At 39.4% G+C, this 23789-nt stretch overlaps 3 protein-coding genes across 8 annotated transcripts in view; 2 read left to right on the top strand and 1 right to left on the bottom strand.

Annotated features, from left to right (window-relative positions):
* The window catches only part of sptbn4b (spectrin, beta, non-erythrocytic 4b), a 95226-nt gene extending 86521 nt beyond the window's left edge, over positions 1-8705 (bottom strand). For all 4 annotated transcript variants that reach the window (XR_015124744.1, XR_015124745.1, XM_086262326.1 and 1 more), the window contains exon 1: positions 8338-8705. The gene's annotated coding sequence lies outside the window, so the exon portion shown is untranslated. The remainder of the gene's footprint in view (positions 1-8337) is intronic.
* A 1452-nt stretch (positions 8706-10157) lies between these two features.
* Positions 10158-14372, top strand: blvrb (biliverdin reductase B). Its single transcript, XM_086262323.1, has 5 exons — positions 10158-10366; positions 11625-11786; positions 12897-12986; positions 13076-13207; positions 13837-14372. The coding sequence occupies exons 1-5, from the start codon at positions 10282-10284 to the stop codon at positions 13989-13991; spliced, it is 624 nt and encodes a 207-aa protein (XP_086118449.1). The 5' UTR covers positions 10158-10281; the 3' UTR covers positions 13992-14372.
* A 924-nt stretch (positions 14373-15296) lies between these two features.
* On the top strand, positions 15297-22169 carry sertad3 (SERTA domain containing 3). Of its 3 annotated transcripts, none has more exons than XM_086262320.1 (3): positions 15989-16142; positions 16256-16324; positions 18518-22169. In XM_086262320.1, the coding sequence occupies exon 3, from the start codon at positions 18522-18524 to the stop codon at positions 19434-19436; it is 915 nt and encodes a 304-aa protein (XP_086118446.1). In that variant the 5' UTR covers positions 15989-16142; positions 16256-16324; positions 18518-18521; the 3' UTR covers positions 19437-22169. The 3 variants fall into 3 exon arrangements, with proteins under 3 accessions (XP_086118447.1, XP_086118446.1, XP_086118448.1); XM_086262322.1 differs by having other exon boundaries at positions 15998-16324; positions 18518-18774; positions 19006-22169; XM_086262321.1 differs by lacking the exons at positions 15989-16142; positions 16256-16324 and adding an exon at positions 15297-15436.
* Positions 22170-23789: the final 1620 nt, after the last annotated feature.

Raw genomic sequence — 23789 nt, 5'->3', positions numbered from 1 at the left:
CAGCTGAGTTAGGCTCCAGCCACCCCCTGACCATGAATTAGATGAGCGGTTAAGAATGATTTAATAAATGACTGACTGTGTCACAGAGTAGCAGAGCTTCACGGATAGTAACACCACTGTTTTCTGTCATTGTACATTCGTCTCCTTTTCCTTGTCCAACTTCAGGGAAAAATACCACTGTGGGCAGTAAGCTAGAAGGATCACCACCCCCCTTTCTTTGTCTGTATGAAGTATAAAATCAAAAAGCAGAACAAGCTCACAAGCAGGAGAGACAAAGAAAACAGCTTTATTATTACTTCTGACATCTGTTGTTTTTCTGCTGTAATACATTTTAGTGCTCAAATCAGATGCATCTTCATCAACTATTGATGTGGACTCCATCGACATCTCTCTACATCACTGCATATCAAATATTTTTGTCACCAGGTTTTTTTTAAAGCTGCTTTTGGTGCTTCTTTGACTATGATCCAACTCAGAATATGTTATGGTTTAATGGTTTTACTAACCACTATATTAAGAACACTTTAACTACCAGGAGTGTCGTGATAACATCAGATGCTACTGGACAAACAGAAGACACATTTAAACTACTACAGCTTCAAAATAGTTCTGAAAATAATGAAAATCAAATCAGAACAGGTGCCGATGTTGCCTGGTGAAGTTAGCATGTCACAAGTCCATATAATTACGCACAGTCATGTCCCAGCAGGTGCAGGGGGGGGGGAGAGTCAGATGAACCTGGTGGATCCTGAACAGTTGATGCTGATCAGGGCTGGTGAGCTTCAAAATGAAAGTGCTGAGTAATACTGCTGATGATCTTTCATTCAGCCACATAAATACAAAACACCTCCAAATGTTTTATTCTGAGAAGGCGACGACAGAAGCGAGTCCACCATAGTGTTTCACACTGCATTCAGCGCACATGCAGACATCTATTAATCTGACCGCACTGGTAATTCAGCAAATATAATTTCAGTAGTTTAAAAAAAAAAAAACTGTTAAAAACAACAAACTTGGACCAGAAAGTTTTGATAAATAAAATCAAAAACACAGATTCAGAACGGGGATCTTGCTCTGATGTTTATGTTGAACTCTCGGGGTTACAGAGTTCGTAGGAGGCAGCTGTGCCAACACCGAAAGATCAAACCTTTAAACAGCAGCGTCCTCTCTGAACTCTCCATGGTGTTGGAAGAAAGAGCATGAATTGCATCTGTGGCCGTGTGTTCTCTTTGACATCTTCCATATATTGTTAAAGCCCAGTAGATGCAGTGGAAAACCGCACAAATAAAACCAAACACTGTCATATTTACGTATGGAACCTGATAATATGAAAGAAGTTATACAAAATAAAACACTCGCGTTTGGTAAGTTTTTACTGCTTAAATAATTTGTTACAGAGTGACATGTCCTATTTTATTTTGTAAATATTTTTATATTAAAATATATTATTTCATTCCAATGTCAAGATCTGCCTGTTTCACAGTAAACTAAATTATCTCAGTAAGTCACCTTGAACTTGGCAACCTGTGATGATAATACTGAAACAAATGAAATTAGCGCTGGTAAAGACAGGACAGCAAAAATGGGAACTTTGCCCAGAGATATCTTCTCATCTCTCACTTTTAGGAGAGAATCTAGATCATATGAAGCTTTTCTGTTTTTCTCCAGGTGGACCTGAACCCTATATCACTGTGGTTTATAGGACAGCATCTAAAAGGAAATGTTCTACATCCAGGGTGGCCATCTCTGTTTCTCCCCAGGTGGTTTGAGTGTGTTTACGTGACTGCGTTTCAGCTCAGTCGTGACTCTTTTAGCTGTTCTCTTTACTTTGAGGTTTTATCATCCAGACTTGTATCTGTCAGTCTTATTGACATGGGTATGAGAGATTGTGTCTCAGTTTTTCCTGTACATTTAAACAAGCTTTTGAACGTTAACCCTTAATCGGTTCTTTTAAGACATGCCTGTCACATTTCAGTTGATTTCTTTTGCTTAATCAATAGCCTAGAATCCACAGCTATCCATTAGGGCTGTTTGAGTAGAGCAGAAATGAAAACCACAATTAATTCGGTCAATATTGAGATTATGATCTTTTAATACAACTGCTCGTAGAATTCATTTCTTGGGAGTAAATTTTCTTGAACTTTCATCCAAAGATAAAAAAAGAAAGATTTTGAATTAAACCCTCCACAGCCTGGTAGTCGGTAAATTTAGAGAGTACCAAAAGCAAAGTAAGAACCAAGCACAATAATCATATAATCATATAATCTCAGAGATTTTGTTTTGATAATCACTGGAAGCCAAAATTGTAACTGAAGCTTAAAATCTGACTAAATGCACAGGCATATTATCCCATTAAAACAAAAACATAAGCCGAATATCTGCACAGAACTGCACTCTTTTTGACAAAAAAACTCTAAATGGATTTATTCTGCTCACTTCCAACTCTATTTTCTTTCTTTCTTTTTTGTCTTTTTTTTTTTGCTTTTAAAGTAGCACTGCGTGGTTCGCAGTTTTCTTGCGCTAAGCCTCGATGCATCCACCGCTGTCTGAAACATGCAGTTTTAGCTCTCCTCCCTTTAAGATGACTTTCTTCTGACTGGCTTAAAAAGCAGGTGGGAGGGGCTTCTGTGCCACAGCCAGACTCGTTTGCCTGAGATGACCATATTTGGAATATCTGCACTCACTGACCATATTAGAGACAAGATTTGTATTTTTTTATTTTTACAAATGTTGGAACCTGAGTTTTTGGCTTACAGAAACTACTTGAAAATGTGTTCAAGTTTATTATAAACTTCCATTATTGTAACAATATACAGCCATGGTAAAGAGACAGCATAACTCTTTTATGTTCTAGGGTTTTACATATCAAGATACAAATAAAAATAATCTCACAAAGTCAACCATGACTTAGTTTGTCACTGTTGCAGTTATTGTTACACATAAAAAACAAGTTGTTTGAAGTTTACTTTAAACAATGTATTATTGGTCAGAGTTATCATTCATAAGTTTCCTGTTGCTTTGTTATTCAGGGATCATCTAATAGTGTAATTACTACTGCATGTCTACATCCATACATGTGTGAGATTGCAGAAATGTCAGTCGTTACATCTTCTCCTCTAAACCACTCAGTGTTATTATGGCCTTCTCTCACTAGCTATGCTGCTGAAGTGAGCCACCACAATAAATCACAGTTTCACCAGCGACGTAATGTAAACACCCCCACGCCCCTCGCCCCGCCTCCCTGCTCTCTCCTTTTATTATCCTTCACACTTTTGCAGCTGTCCTCTCTCTATTCCCACCGCTCCCTGTGTCCTAACCTCTCATCCTCTTTGTCTGGCTTCCACAGCTTGTGTTTTAGCAATTAGTATCTGACACTGATGCCTCTAAACTAACTAAAGAATGACCATAGTCTAAATGCTAACCACCCGGTGTCCTTGAAACATACACTTAACCCTGAAATGCTGCATTGAAGCAGTTCCGTCATCAATGGTAATGTACAGCATGCAGTGACCACAGAATGATGGTAACGTGAACGAGTGCTAATATAAACTGTGTGACTGTGGAGCTGAAAGAAGAGCTGATGGATCCCATGAGCTTCTCTGGGTCGAATGTTTATCCCATCATTACTAGTCTGTAAATTATATACAAGTTTAATTAAGTCTACTTCCAGTTTCAGTCACGTATTCCAAAACCAGGACAAGAGTTTAAATGTCATTGTACTTTTTAAACTTTACCACTTAGTTGAGTCTTGAGTGTAATTTTACAGCCATCTGTAAAACTCGGTGGAGGCACTGATCTTTAACATTACTGAAGCAGTGTGAGATCAGCTTGACAGAAAACAGAACAAAAGTCCTTCCAGAAGCCAGGAGAACTATTTCTAAAGACAACATAAAGAACTGACAAGAAAGCTGACAACTTATTTCCCATTTTCCTTGGAAGACATAAAGAAATAAGGGATGGCTCTAGCACCTACTGCCCACCACTGTTCTCTTTTATACCATTATACTTTTTTTTTTACTATCTTTTTTCCCATCTTTCCCAATGCATGTGTAACAGGGGCACCAACCAGTCATATAATATGTACCCACAATGCAGTTTAACAAAGCCAGTTTTACCCAGCTAGCTGCCTGTGACTCCTCTGATCATATAAAATAGGATGATAGCTCATGATGTTCTCCTCCATTCTGATGTTGATAAAAAAAAAGAAATGTCTATAGTGTTCTTGTTCATCTACTGCAAATATGTGGCTCATTGTGATTTTAACAGTTTTGGAAGGGGGGATTAAGTTATATCAGGCATTTGCTACACACATATATAGTGGAACAAATTAAAACTGCAATATTAATTTACATGGGTACATTTTCCACAGAGCATGTCGACAGAAACTTCATAAACTTCCCACTAAAACACTACCTCAGATCTTGCGTATGGATCAATACGGCTCCCGTGCAATGATGAATTCTCCAGTCAGCAATTTCTTCTCTTTATATTACTCCACCAGTGATCCAAGAATAGCTTAAAGTACCTCACGGATGCAGGACTGTCCATCTCTTTTGATATAGAAGTTAAATTTAGAGATAGAGAGAATGAGGGAGAGACAAATATATAACCAGACGAGGTGAGAAGACAATAAACTGGAAAGATGAAAATGAAGTGTGATATTGTGGAATATAGATGTTAGAGAGATAAAGGAAGGAAAATATGGAAAAAGAAGTGAAATAGAAAGACAGTGGGAAAATAAAGAAACTGATCTGAGACAGATATAGGGGCATATCACCAGAAAGATGAGTCGAGTAAGAAAGAGAGACAGCTGCCAGTGTTAATCAGTCAGCGGCAGCAGCTCTGTGTCTCTAAGGCTTAATCTGGACCAGACCCTCAGTGCACCCCCTCCCCTCTTTTCTTTAGTCTTCATCAATATCGTCACATACACATCATTTGGGGACATTAATCACAGCCTCTCCTAGCTCGCTGATATCCCATCTGCCTATTGACAATTGTGAGGAGAACGCTCGGTTACTAAAACGTCTAAAGATTGATTAAGTGATTAAGTGTCAGACTTTGGAGGGTTCGAGAAAAGTTCAAGACGCCACATTATTCTCCATTAAAACATAACTTTGTCAAAAAACGCCAAAGTTAAAGCGTTTTTACAGTTTTACAAGCATTATTTTATCAGTATGAAAGAACATCCCATCAACCACTGCCAATAAAATCAATTTTCTGTGTGATCACAGCCATCAAATCAACAGGAAGCAAGATGTGAGCATGTTCATGTTGAACATGAACATGTGAACAGAGTGAACTCAATTCTACCAATTGTAGTAGCTAAATCGCACTAATTCAGCTGTCTGTACAGGAGCAACAATGATGGCTCGTTTAAGATCAGATTAGATTTAAATGCCTATTGTAAACACTACTGTCTTTTAATACTATTACAATAACCCTGAAATTAAATAATAGCACTCACCTGTGCTTTAAAGATTAAGAATTTCTTGTCCTTTATCTCCACGTTGGTAGAATTGTTGAGTCATTGTCTTATATTTCTGTTTGTATGTTCTTGTTTTTACTATTGATCTAACTCAGTTTACTTGTTTCATGCAAAGACTGTATTTAAAAGATGATGCCACCCATTCATTAGTGAAGTCGAAAGCTACGACTTGAGGATTTGTTGGTGTTTCTACGTGCGAAGGGTGAATCATGACGCTCCTTTCTGAAACCTAGAATAGCCAAAATTGACAAAATGGACTTCGTCTTTTACTTATTATAACCTGAAATGAGCGACTGAGCCCATAACCCTATGGCAAAAATGTTTACAGAGGTCACGTTTAAGGTAAGTTTTTTTTCGTTTTCCTTTTTCTGTAAACCTGGAAGTTTTTTTGCAGCCACAGGAATCAAGAGGAACGCAGGAACTTTCACATTTGGCTTCACTTTTCAGACCCGGAAGCTACGTACATCTTTTATGCTCTCTGAGTGTTAAAGTGCTGGTGGAAAACTGGGACATGTGAGCTTTCAGAGCATTCATGTGTTGTTTCAAACAGGAAAAATGTTTGCTGCCTCGTGACTATAACAGATACATAGCAGTTATAGAGTCAGTGCAATAGCTTGTAAATGTTCATTTAAAGTTTATAGCTACAGCTACATTTGGACATTTTTCTGCTGGAAAACCGCCAGTGAGTGCACGGTTGCAAATGATAGAATGCTGACACTCAGCCTTATTTCCCCTTGTAATTTCATATTTTCTGTACAATTTTCATCCTTTTGCTGCAGTCAGGTTTCTGTTATTGATCTGTGTACAAACTCAAATGTGTAGCAATAATGTTCTACAGCTCTTACATTAACATTTAACAGTGAACCGAACATTGAATATTTAATCCAATCTAACTTTACGTTTGACTGTCATTCTGACCCAAACATGACCCCAGGTTTAATCCCAAACTTTATCCACACTGATATTACCTGACAAAATATATGGAATCTGGATCATTCTTTGAGGGAGTGATGCTGTCTCTCCTTTTCTCCTTCACACTCACTCACACACACACGCACACACAAGATCCTTCACTGTGACGTCACACAGTACGCACTTTACACACTGCACTGAGTCACTTTGAGTCACTTCACCTCAGCACAGTGAACCCGCATCTGTAAGCAAGGGCAGCAACCACACCCAAATTCTGAGTCGACAAGAACACGCCTCTTAAAACAGTGACCTTGTGGTCTGATAAACAGCAGAGAGCTTCAGTATCCTAAAGATGCTGTTGATCATCCAGAGAAGACAGGGACAACAAGAAGAGTAATTCTATCTAGCTGAGAAACACCATAAATGTATACAATATTCACACTGCTGTGCAAAGATTTTAGACATAGTGTTCAAATATGATTCCATCGTGCAATACAAACGTAGAAGCAAGCTTGCTCTGCAGCAAACAAAGTCCTCAAAACATGCAGCCAAGCACAAAAAGAACAAGTTGTGCTCCCAGTCGCTGATCCCAGCCCTGAAGTCTGAAGTCTAGGGTTACGGGAATAGACACAGGAACCACGATAAGTCCTCTTGGATGATTGGAACAATCCCCCAACAAGTCCCCGAAGAAACCTGAACAACCTGTGCCATTTTAAAGGTAAAGTGTTTTTAAATATTTAAAATACATGAAGTAATCTTGCTTACCACCACATGTTTTGTTCACTTTGAAATGGGATCTAGCTGGGTTCAAACTGTTAAACTTTTGTATTACATGAGTGACTCAAGACAAACTGAAATACCACAAAATGCAATGGATTCAGGTTATAGAAACCTGCTGAGCACCACATGTGGTATGAAAAGGTTCACAGTACTGTGTGCAACATAAACCCACTGAGAGACACTGGAGTAAGGGGCTCAAATGGGTCCAAAAAAGTCACAAAACTTACAGTAAGTACCGTTAGCAGTTTGGTATTAATGATTAAATGAATTCAGATAACCGCATACCTCTGTTCACTTCTTCCCTCTTCTTTTATTCATGTTGTTCCAGTACAGTCACAAAGTAGAGATAACCAACTAACTCCCACCTGCATGCAAACTTCAGATCAAGACAGAAAGGACAAACAATGGCCCGTGACATGTCTCCGTGCACAACAGGGGTTGTAGTCACTTTTTTTGCAGCAGTGATCAAACAGACATTAGACAGGCTGCACTGCATCTCCTACTTGTGTTGCTGAAGCAGTGTATGCTGCTTCAGGCCTTGTCAAACTAAAGCATGAATTGAGTCAATCTACAACCACCCCTTCCAAGACAGCAAAATCCCTCCAGGATTTGGGAAGAAAGGTGCAGAAAAGCGAGAGTAATGTAAAGTCACATAAGGAGACCACAGGCACATTTTAACTTCCTACTAAAATACTGCATAGAGCATTACTGTCGATATTTATTCTTGTGAAGTTCTGCTGCAGTGTGCATACGGGTACAGTGTGCAGTCTGTAGCTAGAAACCAAATAAATGATCTCTAATTTAAAGTAAAGGTTACACAGAAGCTAAAACATGCAACCGCGTACCATAGCCCACAAAAAAACTAGGCCGCTTTCTGTTTCTCAGCTCATTTCTCCTTTTAAATTAGACAATCAGATCCAGCAGGCATCATAAGCACCTTTCCAGGCATGCATCACGTACACATGTAAGTGGAAATAAGACACGAAACGGTCCGTCCCTTTGCCGGATCACTGCGGTACCCTGCACCCAAATGCAGGCCGGCATCCCGGCAAAAAAGGAGGAAAAAAATCCCATGCATCTCGACTCCTTGCTCTCACACGGGGAATGAGACGACAACCAAGGGAAAAGGAAGCATCTTTTTGCGTTTTTATCGGCCTTACCTTTAGCCTCAGTGTCAGTTTTTTGGTTTGGTTTCGTCCTCCTCCACCAAGACGTCGCTGGCTCGAATCGATGAGGAGCGCGGTTTATCAATGGAGGAGACTGACGCTCCGCTTTTATTCCAGCAGGGTTTTCCCTCGATTAGTCCCTATTACACGAGGAAGCGGCTGGTTTGGGTAATTACTGAAGCACCGCGGGGGGTGTGCACTGTGCAAAAACTGCGCCTTAGCGCACGTTAAGAGCGCTGCGTGCCTGCAGCGCTGACCGCCGGCCGGGAGATGCTGAGGTTCAGTGCCGGTGGAGGGTGATGGTGATATCCATAGAGGTCCCAGTTTCCACCTGACACAACCTCTCCTTCCTCCTCCTCCTCCTCCTCTCCGCTGGTGATGCTGAGGAGAAATATCAGCATCAATGGCAGAGAGAGAGAGAGAACGGGAGAGAGAGAGAGAGACGCTGACGGTGACGAATTTTAACGGATAACCACAAGAGGCCGCGTTTCAGCAAATTGATTCAAAGGCTAAAGAAGAACAAAAAAGAAATATCACACATAATACATCTATGCGAATTTCTCTTTGAGATCAATATTCTTATTCTTATCTGAAAACACTGGTAAATATTTTAATTAATACACATTTAGGAAGAAAGTCCAAGTTAGCTGTTGATTTTTCCTTTTTTAAAACTCCCTTTTAACTTTTATTCTCTTTTTTCAAATAACCTTTTTTTAAGACATTGTCACATGAAATAAGGACGTTATTTCATGTCTTTTAAGCGTGACGAAGGCTACATATAAAAAAAATTAAAAGAGTTGCAGTACACCTGCAAAATGTTCCTCTTCCTTTTTTCATTTGCTCTCTTTAAGTGTCACCACATAATCAGGCTCCATCTTGTTTTAAAGAGCCCATAGGGCTTACTTGTGGTTCCTGGGAATTTTAAAAGTAGAATGGGAGGAAGAGCCTTCAGGTTTCAGGTCCGTCTCTATGGAACCAGCTCCCAGTTTGGATTCAGGAGACAGACACTGTCTCTTCTTTCAAGATTAGGCTTCAAACTTTCCTTTTATATAAAGTTTGTTAGGGCTGGATCAGGTGAACTTGAATCCTCCCTTAGTTATGCTGCAATGGGTCTAGGATGCTGGGTGATTCCCATGATGCACTGAATGCGATTTGGTGCAATATAAATAAAATGTAATTGATTCGAAAAGCATAGCAGATCATCTACCTCCATCTCATTTAGTGTCTTGCATCCTGACACTCAAACTCTTTGCATGTCCTCCTTTGCTACATCCATACACATTCTCTGAGGTCTTCCTCTTTTCACCCTCCCTGTCCTATCCTATGTCCAGTATATCCACTATTCCTCCTCTGCTCATGTCCTAACTTTGTTTCCAATCTGAACAGTCATTCTGATATACTCATTTCTAATTGTATTCATTCTGGTAACCTCCAACAGAAATCTTAAACTTTTTAACTCTGCCACCACCAGCTTTAACTTTCATGGTTTCTAAAACTATTAGGAATAAATCAAACTAGGTATATCAACTATAGCTCACACAGATAGCTCACTGCAGAGTCACAGGTGGGAAAAAAATGTGAATTATACTTCCACCTATTAGTGATTCTGATTGGCTAATTTATACGTAATGAACTGTCTCACCTTCATTTTAAGATCGAATATATTTTGTAAATCTTTATCTTTATCTAAAAACATTTTAAAAATGTCTCTTTCATGGTAGTGGTTGCTATTCCTGCCCTGGAGTGACGCACAGGAGCTGAACGGCTCCTTTAACTCTCCATATAGGCGGAGTCTAAGATGCGGAAGTGCCTTCCTGTCAAGCCAAAGAGGCGTTTCGTTAAAGGCCAGATGTATTTTTAAGTGAATGCATCTCCTACTCCGGACACTCTTCAGCTGACCAGGTGTTGCTGTCTCGTGGATCCCGCTTATTAAGAACGATGTCGGACTCCATTAAAAACGTCGCGATATTTGGAGCCACGGGAATGACCGGGCTGGCGACCCTGCCGATAGCAGTAGCTGCAGGTGAGGAATAAGAGTAATAAAAATAAGTTACAGACGAAATAGAAGAGATCATGTATTTGTGTAACCGTGCGGGAGTCGCACTGGGGTCTCTCAGGTGGGTTTCAGTAGGCTTTTCATGCATTGTTACTGTTGGAGTTAAAGTTGGAGTTTTCCGCACAGGCAAAACAAACTTTGATGCTTCAGACTGTTTTCTGAGCGTCCTCGTGCACCTGTAACAGGGTAGTTACACGTCCACCTGTGGAGGTCACAATAGGGTGATAAACATGAGGTCACGGGATTCCCTTGCGTAATAACCACATCTTAACTGTAACAGTTTCACAAAAAGCTGGTAGAAATGTTCCTCAGCCTGTTAAAATCAGAAGTTTCGCATGAATATTTATGACATAATTATTTTTTTTATATCACATGTATTTGGTCAAGTTTTGTTAATTTTTTTAAAGGGTTGAATGAACTGAATGAACACATTTCAAGGCCTGATTTGTAAACTGTAAACTGTAATCCCCGATGAATGTCACTCTCTGCTCTAACTTTCTGTAACCCCCATTAGAAGTACAGCTGCAATAACCCACTGCTCCTCTCACAAAATCCCTTACACAAACACACTGTGTCATATGATTCGTTCGATTTAGCAACATTTCTATTTCCTTTCCTTTTGCTCACCCATGGCAAAAAAAAGTCGACTCATGTTTAACGGCACAGGCAGCGTTTTGCTGAGTCACGGCAGTTTGTGACACAGAGAGCTGATAGTAAAAAGCTGTTTGCTATCTTGCCCCCACAGTAAAGGGTGGGATCTCTCCTGAAGCTGTCACAGAGTCACCAGTCAACCTGCATTTGTATAGCACCAATTAAACAAATTAAATTAAAAGTACAGGGAAGACTAGAATACTGCTAAAAACTACAAAATTACATAGGAACACATTAAAAAACAGTACAAGCAACAAAAGCTTCTGAAGCAGTTTGTTGCTAGCAGTTTCTGCACAGTAACCAAACAGGAGAAAGTGACATCTTGAGTGTGCTGGTTGGCACCCAGGTGAGATGATCTGTTGTCATTGTGTCACCAAGACAAGTCCCTGTTCCTTTGATAAAAACAACACATTTCCATGACTGTAAGATCCTGCAACATGCACAGAAACCAATGACTTCAATACAAAACAAAAAGCACAGTATGCTATAAGTGAAAGTGTTTCATAATTAGGTGTTTATGGTCGAAGTTTAGTTTAATTTCCATGAGGTTTTTTTCTCTCTCTTTTTTTTTTAGGATACAATGTGACGGTGCTGGTGCGTGACCCCGCCAAGCTGCCTGATGACCACAAGGCATCCAGAGTGGTGGTGGGAGATGTGCTCAAGAAAGACGATGTAAAGAAGACGTTGGAGGGCCAGGATGCTGTTATTATCATCTTAGGCACCAGGAATGACCTCAGTAAGGCTGAAGAATTGCACATACAAGCAAATATAATAAGACATTAAATCAAAATGCACTCTTGCAATCATATCGCCAGCCTACCTGAACTCAAGAGGACTTATTTCAATGCTTAAATTAATACCAATGGAACTGCATGGATTTAAGTTTATGTGGTTTCATGTATTCATAGTAATTGTAATTGCATGCAGTCACTGAATCTTAAAATTCAGTTTCCTTACTTACATGTTCACCTTTCAGGAGAAAGACTATATATTTCAGTGATGTAATGATGTAAAACACTCACTAGAGGTCACCAAAGCATTCTTATTACATGTAAAACGTGACATTGGGTCAGTTTGACATAATCGAAAAGACACAGTATAGAGATGAATGAGAATTATAGCATAAAACTAAATAACATATGCATAGCTTATTGAATAATTTAATAAATTAAGGACTGTATAGAAACTACTAACTCTATAAAAACTGGAGAAGTCTCTCCCCTCCAGGGCTGAACATTTCCTCCACAACATGCATGAACTGAGTCCTTGGATCCAGGGGATGTTTGGCTCTGGATTACTTTTTGATATATTCATCAAGATAGTGTTTCTCAACTTTTTACTATTTCCTATTTCACATCGGTAAAGAAGTCTTTCAAATATCCCTGGATGCAGATGTGCATCAAGCCAAAATATTGTATCACTTCAAATTTGGACCAAAGCCCACCTCTGGGAACAATTTTCATGCAAATCTATCTACGACCTTTGGGTAATCCTGCTAACGGACAGACAAGCCGAACAATCACATAAACAACATTTAATTGACTAATTTCCCACCAAAAACAAGACATTTCTTTTAAATTTTAAATTAATATTAACTTATAAGATCAATTAACTCACGTTATTGATCTTTTAAATCATCAGTTAAGTCACTAAAGCACATAATAGAGATTTGAGTTTATATTTATGGTGCTCTCTAAAACATTGGATTTACTTTTACCCAGTGGAGCATCTGTAGGAATGAAGCAAAACAACAATCAAGTACTGTTCTGCAGTTGTGTGTGTGTGTGTGTGTGTGTGTGTGTGTGTGTGTGTGTGTAATATCTCTAATCTAACTTGTATTCATTAGGCCCAACTACCATGATGTCTGAGGGCACAAAGAACATAGTGGAAGCTATGAAGGCGCGTGGAATCCGCAAAGTGATCGGCTGCATGTCAGGTATGCCTCGCTGCGTTAAAAAAAAGGAAGTTGAAGAGCTCATCGAAGTCTGTACAATCAATCATTTTTCTCATCTCTTTTCTTCCCAGCCTTCCTTCTGTGGGATCGCTCTAAAGTGCCGCCACGTCTGGTTTCTGTGACGGAGGACCACGACAGGATGTACACCGTGCTGAAGACATCAGGGCTGGACTATGTGGCTGTCATGCCTCCTCACATTGGAGGTCAGTAGTAAGAGGAAGCCAAGAGTTTTGGTTGCAAAGGTCCATTTTTCAGCTTTATTCAATCTGGAAAAAATTGAAACCAGCTAAAAAGAAAGTCCAGAAAAACAGTTTCTGGTATAGTTCAATATAATTTTAACCTTTATGTTAAAACTTATAACTCATCTGTCTGTACATAAAAATATAATACTAGGTTGGCAGCACAATTATACCAAAACTTCCTTGTTAAATGCTGCCCTCTTGTGGTGAATTCTTGTACTGAATTTTGCAGACGGGTTTTACAAAAGGTGTCTTTAATCGTGGCCTTGCCTACTACAACGAAGTGAGACGATTAAGGAAAGGAGTTACTTTTCTACACACATGTCAGACTGCTCATAATCTCTTTTCTAAATCAATGGTTAAAGTAAATATCGTCAGAATGGACTTGTACTCATTTACACTCAATGAAGGGAAGATTTTCGAGTTTGTTCATCCGGCTGTTACTTAGCGGTTTTGCTCTTCAAGCCCATTTGAGATAGAATGGGACAGTATGTGGGTCGTGGTCTAAAATGAGTGCAGCGTCTCTGCTGCAAATCAGGAGAGCGTTCATACATTCTCTTAAATTAAATGTTTTGTTCTGCCCTCATCTCCAGGTGACCTTCCTCTGACAGAGAATTACGTGGTGACAGAGAACATGCTAAAGGGAAGAGCCATCTCTAAACACGATCTGGGACATTTATTCGTCAAGTGTCTCTCCACGTCGGAGTGGGACGGCAAGACTGTTGGAGTGTGCGGAGAGTACAAATAGTCCTGTAGTGCACACTGCTTATGCCCCGTTTAAAATCACTTCCTGTTATTGATGTTGAGCGATGAATGAAGGGAAGAGTTTTGTGTTGAACTGCTAATGTGTGGGGGGTTTTTTTTGTCCTTGCTTCAGTCTTTTCTATTCCCTTTTGTAATTATGATTTAGCATCTTTTGCTTGGTGTTCCTTTCTTATATTTTCTTTCATTATTAGCTGCATATATGGTCATCTTTTTTTCAAAAAAACAAGTGCCAAACCTGTAGTGTTACTTCAGCTCTTTAATTGCTTCTTTCTTCTTCTGCATTTCAATCATTACATCATGAGATGAGTCTTACTGTTCTCACCATTGTCCTAAAAATAAAAGACTTTACTATACTAAAAGTTGTGTTGAACTTTACCTCATTTTCACATTTAAAAGAGAACTAAATCTGTTTTCCACTCCTCGACTCATGTTCGAGCGGGTGAAGTGGTAGGGTGTATTTTAAGCCGAAATGGTTACAGTCTCCCTTGTGTGTGTCCTGCAGAAAAGACAACCAAGCATATCTAGATTTTGCACAGTTCTCTGACCAAGCTGTACCAAATTCACCGTGAAGAGGCTGCACAAATAAGGAAATCTTTTCACTTCAAAAATAAACTGGGTGTTTTTTAAAAAAAAAAAAAAAAGAAAAAAAAGTGAGGCGTGAATACGCCTTTTTACACCGTTTCTAGTTTCACACATTTTACAGCGCACAGCAGTTCCACTCATTGACATTTATAATGCAAAGGTTATATTCAGGCACATTAGATTATAAAAAGAAGGGACTTGGGATTCAAAGAATCCCACTTTAATACTCCTGGATTATAACCTGTGAATTACAAACAATACTTAAAAAGTAACTGCCTGCAAGGATTCAAGGATGGCTGCCAAGTGGGAAGACATTTCTAGCAGGACTTTAATATAATTTAATTTCTTATTAACTGAAAACTGTAAGTGATCACTTTGAAACTTGATATATACTATCCATTGATTTTTTTTTTTTTTTTAACACTATGAGGTCTTAAGTAATCTTTGACGATGACCCCAGCCACTCCCCCACCCTGACCCTTTATTTTGGAGAGAATCAAATACATACATAGATTTTTTTTTAATCCCCAAACTTTACCCGAGACTAGGGAGAACAAATAACAGAACTGCATATTTTCAGTGTGTAGAGTTATGATTAGGCTTGACAGGGGGGAGGACTTTGGTTTTATTTTGAAAGCCACAACCGGAACTTACTTTATATTTCGAGCACGTCATGCTTCTCAGTGCAGAAGCAGAGGAGCAGCTACAGCTGTCCTTTTAAAGTTGACTGTCCGGTTCTTCATGTGACTGAAAGTCGGGTGTTACAATTAAAATCGAAACCATAAAAACATAAACGCTCGTGATCTGGGGCAGTAGAGTGGGGCCTTCACTGACGGTCGCTTTCAGGTAAATAACTCTCATCTGCTTTGAAGAAGACTGATTCAAACTAATTAATTTTACTGGGCTTAAAATGACCTTTGCTGTGTATGACAGGTACATGTGGGATCCATACGTATTTTCCTTTTCGTTTATTCTTTCTTGTTTTGATTTTTCAGTGCCATGCTCAGAAATGTGTAGACATTTATGTGTATACATTTTAAAATTCTGAATTGGATATAAAATCAATCTACTGGAATCATTTCAATCTTGAAAGTCTAGCATTTAACTTAAAACACAGATGAATTAGAACTCGCTGAATTTTAAGTTTATTCAGCAAGTATTATTCCAGTTTTCTTCTTCTTTTAATAAAAGAGTCTGTACTAAAGCCAGTATAAGGACTGGAATCCAACTTCACTTGGTGATGTAATCATTTAGGAATTAGTGCAAAGAATATTATATAATAAGAATTTAAACAAACTGGTAATTGCAGCAGGGGTTAATTTACACTATTTCCAAGTTTAATAAATGTAAACTTTAGAATATATTAGCCGTACTGCTCGTTTAGCGTGTATTTAATGCGTTTCGTACATGGAAACTACTCTGGTGGAATGTAACGTATAAAAACTCCATTACCCACAATGCCTTCCTATAGCCAACCCCCAACTCTGAACCTCTTGGTATGAAACTCAAATCACGGGCGGGAGAAGGCGAAGGCAGACTTGAAGCTAACGACGTAAGAGCGTTTGGGGATTTTTAAATTAGAACAAGAGTTTTAAATCGATGTTTAATCGTTAACTTATTTATGAATGAACCGAGTAAAACTTAAGGGTAAATTTGCCAGTTCAGGTCGAAGCGAAGGCAGCAAAAGCATTGACGACTAAACTCACGGCGGAGAGACGGGAAGTGATTCAACAGGTTGGTTTGCTTAAAACAACTCTTACTTCCCACATGTGTTTGATCGCGAACTTATTGTTTGGTGGGCTAATTAAGATCGGTTTTAACTCCGTTCAGTCGATTATTTCGACTGTAAGTCGAATTAATTTGTATTTTTACCCGATGGCCTCGGGCGAGACTGTTTCCCTCCTACGCGGTGAAACCAGAGTTACAACCCCCACTCTCCATTTAAAGTACCCACATTGTTATGCTCATTTACAGGCTCACCATTTTAGTCTGAGCTCTACAAGGGCAGGTCCTGAGATTCTTTTAACTGTTATTTTAAAAATCCATGTGTTTCCAAACTTTATCCAGGGGTGTAGTGTTACGGATCGTCTCATTAATTAGCATTTTTACTAAAAGACTGCAATTTGGTGGTGTGGCGATTCCCACACAAGACTGAGACATGGTTTGAAAAGCTGTTTTACACCTAGATAAGTTGTTTGGATTATAAAAATGAATTGTCTAGTTTAATGCAGCAGTTTTCTCCACTGGCCTAGAATTTTTACAGTAGTCAAATGTAAAGGCGAAAGGCTGAGATTCTTCGAAAATTGCCCCACTTTTTGCATCTTAACAGGCATCACCTGGTTTGTAAAATCAGTTGTGGGGTAAACAAAAAGCTTAAAAAAGGAAGCCAGTCAGAATTTTTAGACTCCTGTATTGTTATACCTGACAATCAAAATGTATTTTATGTACTAGTAATTTAACTGTAGTAATTAAATATAAATTATTTGCAATTTTTTTGTATTGAGATCGAACTTTGTAATAAATTAGTAGTTAAAGCTTTAAAATACATTTACTGGAGTAAGTGCTTTCTTTAGGCTTGCCCCTGTGCTGTTATCCTTCAGCAAAGGGTACAGAAAAATCAGTCACATTTATAGGATTTATTTTATGATCTTATAACAACTATATTATAAACTAAAGAGTTTATCTGCATACAGATAACTTTAATTTTTGCTTCTTCTTGATTTGCACAGTAAACTATCTCAGCAGATATTTTGATAAAGGATATGGTTAATTTAGTCGGTTTGCTTCCGAGGTGATGTGAACAGCCAACACACTTTTTACTGGGGACATCAAGACAGGGACAGTGGTTATGTTGAACCCTGCTAGTTACAGAAACTCTGTATGTCCATATGTAAATATAAAGGTGAGAGGCTGAGATACTGCACTCTGTTTTGCATCTTAACATCGTTCGGGCATCATCTGGTTTGTAATATCATTTTTGCGGTAAACAAGAAATGACACCTTTTGTTGTCTGGCACATTTTTTAAAAGTGGGGTGAATTTAAGCAGATCTTTCGCAGGCTTGTGGTTTGAGTTTGTTTGTTTTTTGTTTTGTTTTTTCAAACATAAGGCCCGAGGGCCAGAATCGACCTGGCCAAGACTCCAATCTGGCCTATGTCCGGTTTTGGAAAATGTGAGGGTGGGGATAGATTGTGTAAATTTATTTTGGTATATGGTGTAGTATTACTAAAAAAATGATTTTTTTCCCACCGTCTACTTTTGAAATTATTATTAGTTGTTTTTCTCAGTGGGTTCATGGGGAGAGAAAATAGAAATAGTCTGTGAATAAATGTGAATGAGCAGTGAGCTACTGGAAAATGTTCTGTAATTTGACACATTTATTTATTTGTGTTGACAGATTTGCTACAGTAGCATTTCTTTGTCATGTAGAAAAGCTGAGGGGAGGCGTGCTGGTTGAAATGTCACTTCTTTTTCTTACATTAAACGTCTAGTTAAATATCTTCACTTCTACAGAAGGAAGAGTTTCGCTGGCTCGGCCCATTTAAGATCAACGTGGCTCACAACCATAATGAACTTGGCATCCCTGGTCTAAATAGTCTCTGTTAGTGAAATTCAATCTTCACAAAAATCCTACTAATTTCTCTAAATATTTACTGTCTTAGACCATATATCTGGTCCTCAATTGTACCTTTTTTAATTTAAAATACATTATAATAAATAAATGCTTACCACAGCCCCCAAACTAAAACAAAATCCTGTAGTTCTTTTTTTATTGATGAATGCTGGTCGATTACTTTGTTGGTGGTTGCAGCATTTTGATATTATTCTTTTGCAGCTTCAGTTTTTGAATTCAAGTGATTCTAAATGTAAAAACCACAAAATATGACCTGTGATATATTTATTACAACATTTGTGCCTTATTTTGCAGCTTAATGACGATGATGATGCCGAAGGGGCAGAAGCGCAAACTATCCATAGAGGAGGAGGCTTCAGACTACAGAGCTCCCACCTGGGAGAGCCAGCAGCAGTTTCTGCTCACAGTTTCCCTCAACAAGTATCAGTTCTCCCAGCAGCTACGTGAGCCCAGCCTGCGACGGTCCGTCCTGATAGCCAACACCCTGCGGCAGATCAGCCTGCAGATGTCTATGGTACCATCAGTCAACGTGGAGGTGTCAGAACCTCCAGGTATTGCTTCATCTGCACTGACAGCAAGTATTGCCGCTGCAGCAAAACGTCATTCTGCTGTAACGGTTGACAGCTGCTCAGCTCTGGCCACCTGCCCCATGGTTTCCTTAAATTACTCACCAAATTCTACTGAAAAGACAAACTACTCGAGTGAATCAAATTTCCATATCAGTATAGAGGATGATGAGGACTGGGGATCGATGTCCACTGATACTGATTCATCTCTTTCAGCTGTCATTTCCTCTATTCTTGCCGCACTGGACTCTACTATAGACGGGAATCCTCAGCCACCTCCACGGATACCCCTCAGGCCCTTGGAGAACATGTCCAAGCCCTATGAGGGAAGCGTGGCCTTGGTAAATCACGGTCTCAGAGATCCCGGTGACTGCAGGGAGCAGCAGGAAGACGGCAGCATGGAGGTAATGAGGTCCAGCTACCTTGGGGATTTCACTGTGGAGGACTTGTTCCAGGATATAGACACATCCCTGGTAGACATAGACATGGGAGTGATTGGGCACAGAAGCACTGAAGGTGGACACACAGCTGGGGATGACCTGTTTATGTACCTGCCACCTTTCTCCCCCCACTCCCCTTTCTCACCACACTCTATAACACCCACCTCCCAAAATGCCCAGCCTGCTCTGATTGGCCAGTTGGCATGATGAATACAAGGCAACACTTATTATGTATAGTGACTGTTGTAAGCCCCCTAAGAGCTGTCGACCGCCTTTAAAACAGTATCTTTGGGTTAACTGTGGAGCGACTACTTGTTTAAAAAAACATTTTGTGAAATGTGGCCCTCATTTAAGAATTTTGATGTTGTTATTTTTGTGTATGAATTTTTAAATTCAGCTATCCTTTACACAAAACTACAGCGCTCCTAAAGTCCTGTAAAGGTTCTTTCTTTCTTTTATTAAAATCCTGTGTGCACAAGCTTTTTTAAAAATGTGCAAACAGGACAAATAAGTCGCTGGACTAATGTTAAAAAAGAGGAGGAAAGAAATCACCTCACTGGACTTTAAGGTGTCTGTACAACACTGAGAAAAATAACAATTATGGATTTAATCCATTTTAAGTACAAATTAATGGTTTGTACATTACTTCGCAGTCTAATGATGATCCCGAGGGGGCAGAAGCATAAACCCTCCCCCTCAATCCAAGTCTGATGTACCCATCTTCACTCTCCACCAGCATCTGCTTCAGTCTCTTATCAAAATCTTGTGAGGGGAAGGAATTAGCTCGAGCATCTTTATCATAAACTCTGGTAGAGTTTATAAAAACGGCTTGCGTGCATGAACACCCTTCACTTGCCGTCTGCTCTGTCCTCTGTCGATCATTACACAGCCTTTAACCGCCGGGACAGGTAAAGGTCTGTGCACTGTCTCAGCACAGCTCTGCCAGTTAATGTTGAGGACATTCAGGCCTGCAGTGCATGTGTGAGCTACTGTGTTTTCAGTAAAGCTCTGGGTACATCCACATTAATACAATTTAGTTTTAAACTGTAACCTTAACTGTGTTTGGACCTAACAATCACACCGCTATAGAAGACGCCTAACACTGAGAGTTTTTAAAAATGCAGTCTGAGCTTGGATTATTTTTTTTAATGGTCGGCGGTGATGGAGCAGGCAGACACGCTTGTTTTCTAATGTGTCAGAAACGCGTGTCTGCACGGAGATCTTTTTCCTTTTAAAGGACCATTTTAAGATTTGCATTAGTCCTCGGTGTGCCTTCTTTCTCTTTACACCGACGCAGGCTTGCTCAGTTTACCTGAGCAGTCAGCATGCTAGTTTAGACGAGTGGTTCTCAAACTGCGTGGCATTGACAACAGGGTGAAAAATTCTAATGAAACTGATGTTTTTTTCCCCTTTGTTGGGTGGAGGAATACGTTTGATGCTGTTGCACTGATGATATGCACCTTGTATAAGTAAAATCCAACTTTTTTCCCCCCCTTTTGTTATTTGTTAGGGATTGGGGTGTTTTTTTTTTGGCTTCTGAAGTGGGGTATGCCATAAAAAGTTTGAGAACCACTGGTTTGGAGAGATTTATAAAAACTGCTAAAACAATCAGAACGGAGATCATTTTCATTTAAAAAGTGTTAGTGTGGATGTAAGAAAAGGCAGCTTTCAGTCATGCACTGGTGTTCATCCATGCAGCGATTTGACTGTCAGGGCAGCACATGAGACAACTCCTTGTTACCACAAATGTAAAGTGTGAGCTCTGAGATTTGATTTGACTGATATTGGATGGAGAGGATGGCTGAAACACTAATGTTATAGGTCAAATCTTCAGTAGAGAAATCACTTAACCTCTTTTTTTTATTAATGTCAGGATTTCAAACAGTAAAAATGGGCAGGAATCAAAGATTATCATCAAAAGTATTGATCGGGTGGATTGGCTAAAAGATGTTCACAGAAACAGCATTTAGTTCATTAACAAAATAGTTACCGCGTTTGGTGGATTTTGGCGTTTCACGCAGAGACTGAAAAGCGTGAAAGCAGAATTAGTCTCGTCTGAAGAGTTTCCTGAGTGCAGCTGTGGCTCAGGAAATGATGTGACAGATGGTGGTTGTGAACCGCTCTGTGCACTGTTGTATTTTAGTTTTTCTTTTTTTCCTTTAAAAAGATGTTTTAGAGCCTTTACAGTACTGTGATGATATACAAAGCATCCTCACCCACTCAAGCGTGACAGTCCAAAGCCACTGGTCACGTCACCTCGGGTATCTGCAGCCGTTATGCAACAGCACTTTGTTGTTCAGATGTATTATTGATCAGGTGATTGAGTCCAGATGGTGCTGACTTCCACGCTGTGAGCAGTTCATGAATCAGGTCAGTTTCTGCCAGTTTTAGCAGGCTTCACTTTCTCAGTGGTTTCTTTTGTGGCAGTTTTGTCATAATATGGATTCATAAGTTTGTTCAACTAACAGTATTTATTTTAGAAAAGGTGACATTTCAGGGAACAAGTTCATTTTCAGTTCTGTTAGATGTTACTGTAGGAACATGTAGGAATTTATACCAACTTTGCTAAAATACCCGACGGGATGAAATGTTTGAGGAAGCACCCCAAGTGCTGGTTTTTGTATTTTTATATCCAGGTTATGTATTGAAGTTGCTTTCTATGCATACGTCCTTTCTGAGTAGCTGGCTTGCAACTCCAAAATATTTATGAATGACTCGTTTTGTCAACAGTGAGTAATTTATTATCGTATCACACTGACATATTACTAATGGTATATTAAAATACCGTCATGGCAGTTATTTTATTTACTTTTTTCCTCTACGCTTTAGAGATTTGTAAGATGTTTTAAAGTGTAGGGCAGAATGCCCAGATACTGTGTATTTTTGACAACCTGTTTACCTGTACTGATGTTTTGTAATAAAATATGCAACTGTGTAAAGAAAAAAAAAAAAAGACTCTAATTTCATTATCTTTGTGCATCACATACCAGAGTTTTTTTTTAATGTTAAACTTGTGTAAGAGTGCAGGGAACTTGTTGTCATAAAGAAACCAGTTTGGACATGATAAGCGACAATACTCAGGCTGTGGTGTTTAAATGCCCTCAGTTGATACTAGCAGGCAAATGTCCGACACCAACAACCACACAACATTCAAAGTCTCTTGAATCTTTTGTTCCATATTCTGATGCTTGAACTTCAGCAGGTCACTATAACCTCGTCTACATGCCTTGATGCAGGGTATCGAACTCCAGCCCTTGAGGGCCAGTGTCCTGAAACTTAAATGTGTCCCTGCTGCAACACATCTGAATAAATTAGGTCATTAGTAAGACCTTGACTGCATGCTGAGGGGGCAACCTCTAACTATAAGTGTTTGGAAAAATGTACTTTTATCCATGTTCATTCACTCATGACCTGCTGTAATGTGAATCAAATGCCCGAATTGCCACCTCAGCATGCAGTCAAGACTCTACAGTCTAGACCTAATTTTATTCAGGTGTGTTGCAGCAGGGACACATTTAAAAGTTTCAGGACACCGGCCCTCGAGGGCTGGAGTTTGACACCCGTGCCTTAACGCATCGAGCTGCTGCCGTGCGATTGGCTGATATTTGCATGAACAAGCAGATGAGCAGGTTTACGGTACAAAGTGGCCCCATGAATGCACATGGAAATAAGATTATGTAAGCTGGCCAACTACCAGTTCAGCATACCAGTAACTGAACTTAAAATGGATTCTAATGCATTCACACACTTCAGTAAAACACACACTATACCCAAAAGGAAACTGGCACAAATCCAATGTTTGGCTTTGCTCTCACTTAAACTCTGAGTGAAACAGTTGAAATGAAACTAGTTGGGCATTAAAGCAGACCTGATATTTTCATTTCCAGCATCATATTTTCCACTTTGACCTTTACTAAAATAGCTTTGCATGACTCTCAGGTCAAAAATAAACTTACCTTATTCTAGGCTTTGGTGCAAACGCTCAGTTGCTTTAACACAAGGGTGGCGGAACTCCAGACTTCAAGGGCTGGTGTCCTGCAGGTTTTAGATATCATCCTGGGTCAATACACCCGAATCAAAGGATTAGTTGATTACCAGGCCTCTGGAGCACTTCAAGACATGTTGAGGAGGTAATTTAGCCATTTAAATCAGCCGTGTTGGATTAAGGACACATCTAACACCTGCAGGCCACCATCCCTTGAGGCCTGGAGTTCCCCACTCCTGCTTTAACTCATCTACCTTAAGTCAGATGATTTGGTTTTTGATTGGCTGTCCCTTAAAAAACAGGGTTGAACAGCAGACAACACAAAACAGCTTTTAGCTCATTATTTGCACATATTAATCTTGCACCGTTACACACGTAAAGCTTTTAAACATCACCCTCATTTAGTAGCACCCAACCTTGTAACAGTAAGGCAAAATAAGAATCAGTTGTTATCCTTTAAATAATGACTTGAGGGTTTTTTTTGTAACTTCTACAGTTCTTATATGTAACATTTTAAGATTCTGAAAAGGTACAAATGCTGTGAATTGAAGAATAAAAAGACAAACATGGCAACA

This window comes from Aulonocara sp. 'chitande type north' Nkhata Bay, linkage group LG14 (assembly GCF_057382095.1).
Source record: "Aulonocara sp. 'chitande type north' Nkhata Bay isolate Kocher_YH1m ecotype deep benthic linkage group LG14, A_spYH_male_GT1.1, whole genome shotgun sequence".
In the NCBI taxonomy this organism is placed as follows: domain Eukaryota; kingdom Metazoa; phylum Chordata; class Actinopteri; order Cichliformes; family Cichlidae; genus Aulonocara; species Aulonocara sp. 'chitande type north' Nkhata Bay.
The sequence above is the reverse complement of the archived record's forward strand: the minus strand, read 5'-3'. Positions and strand labels throughout refer to the sequence as shown.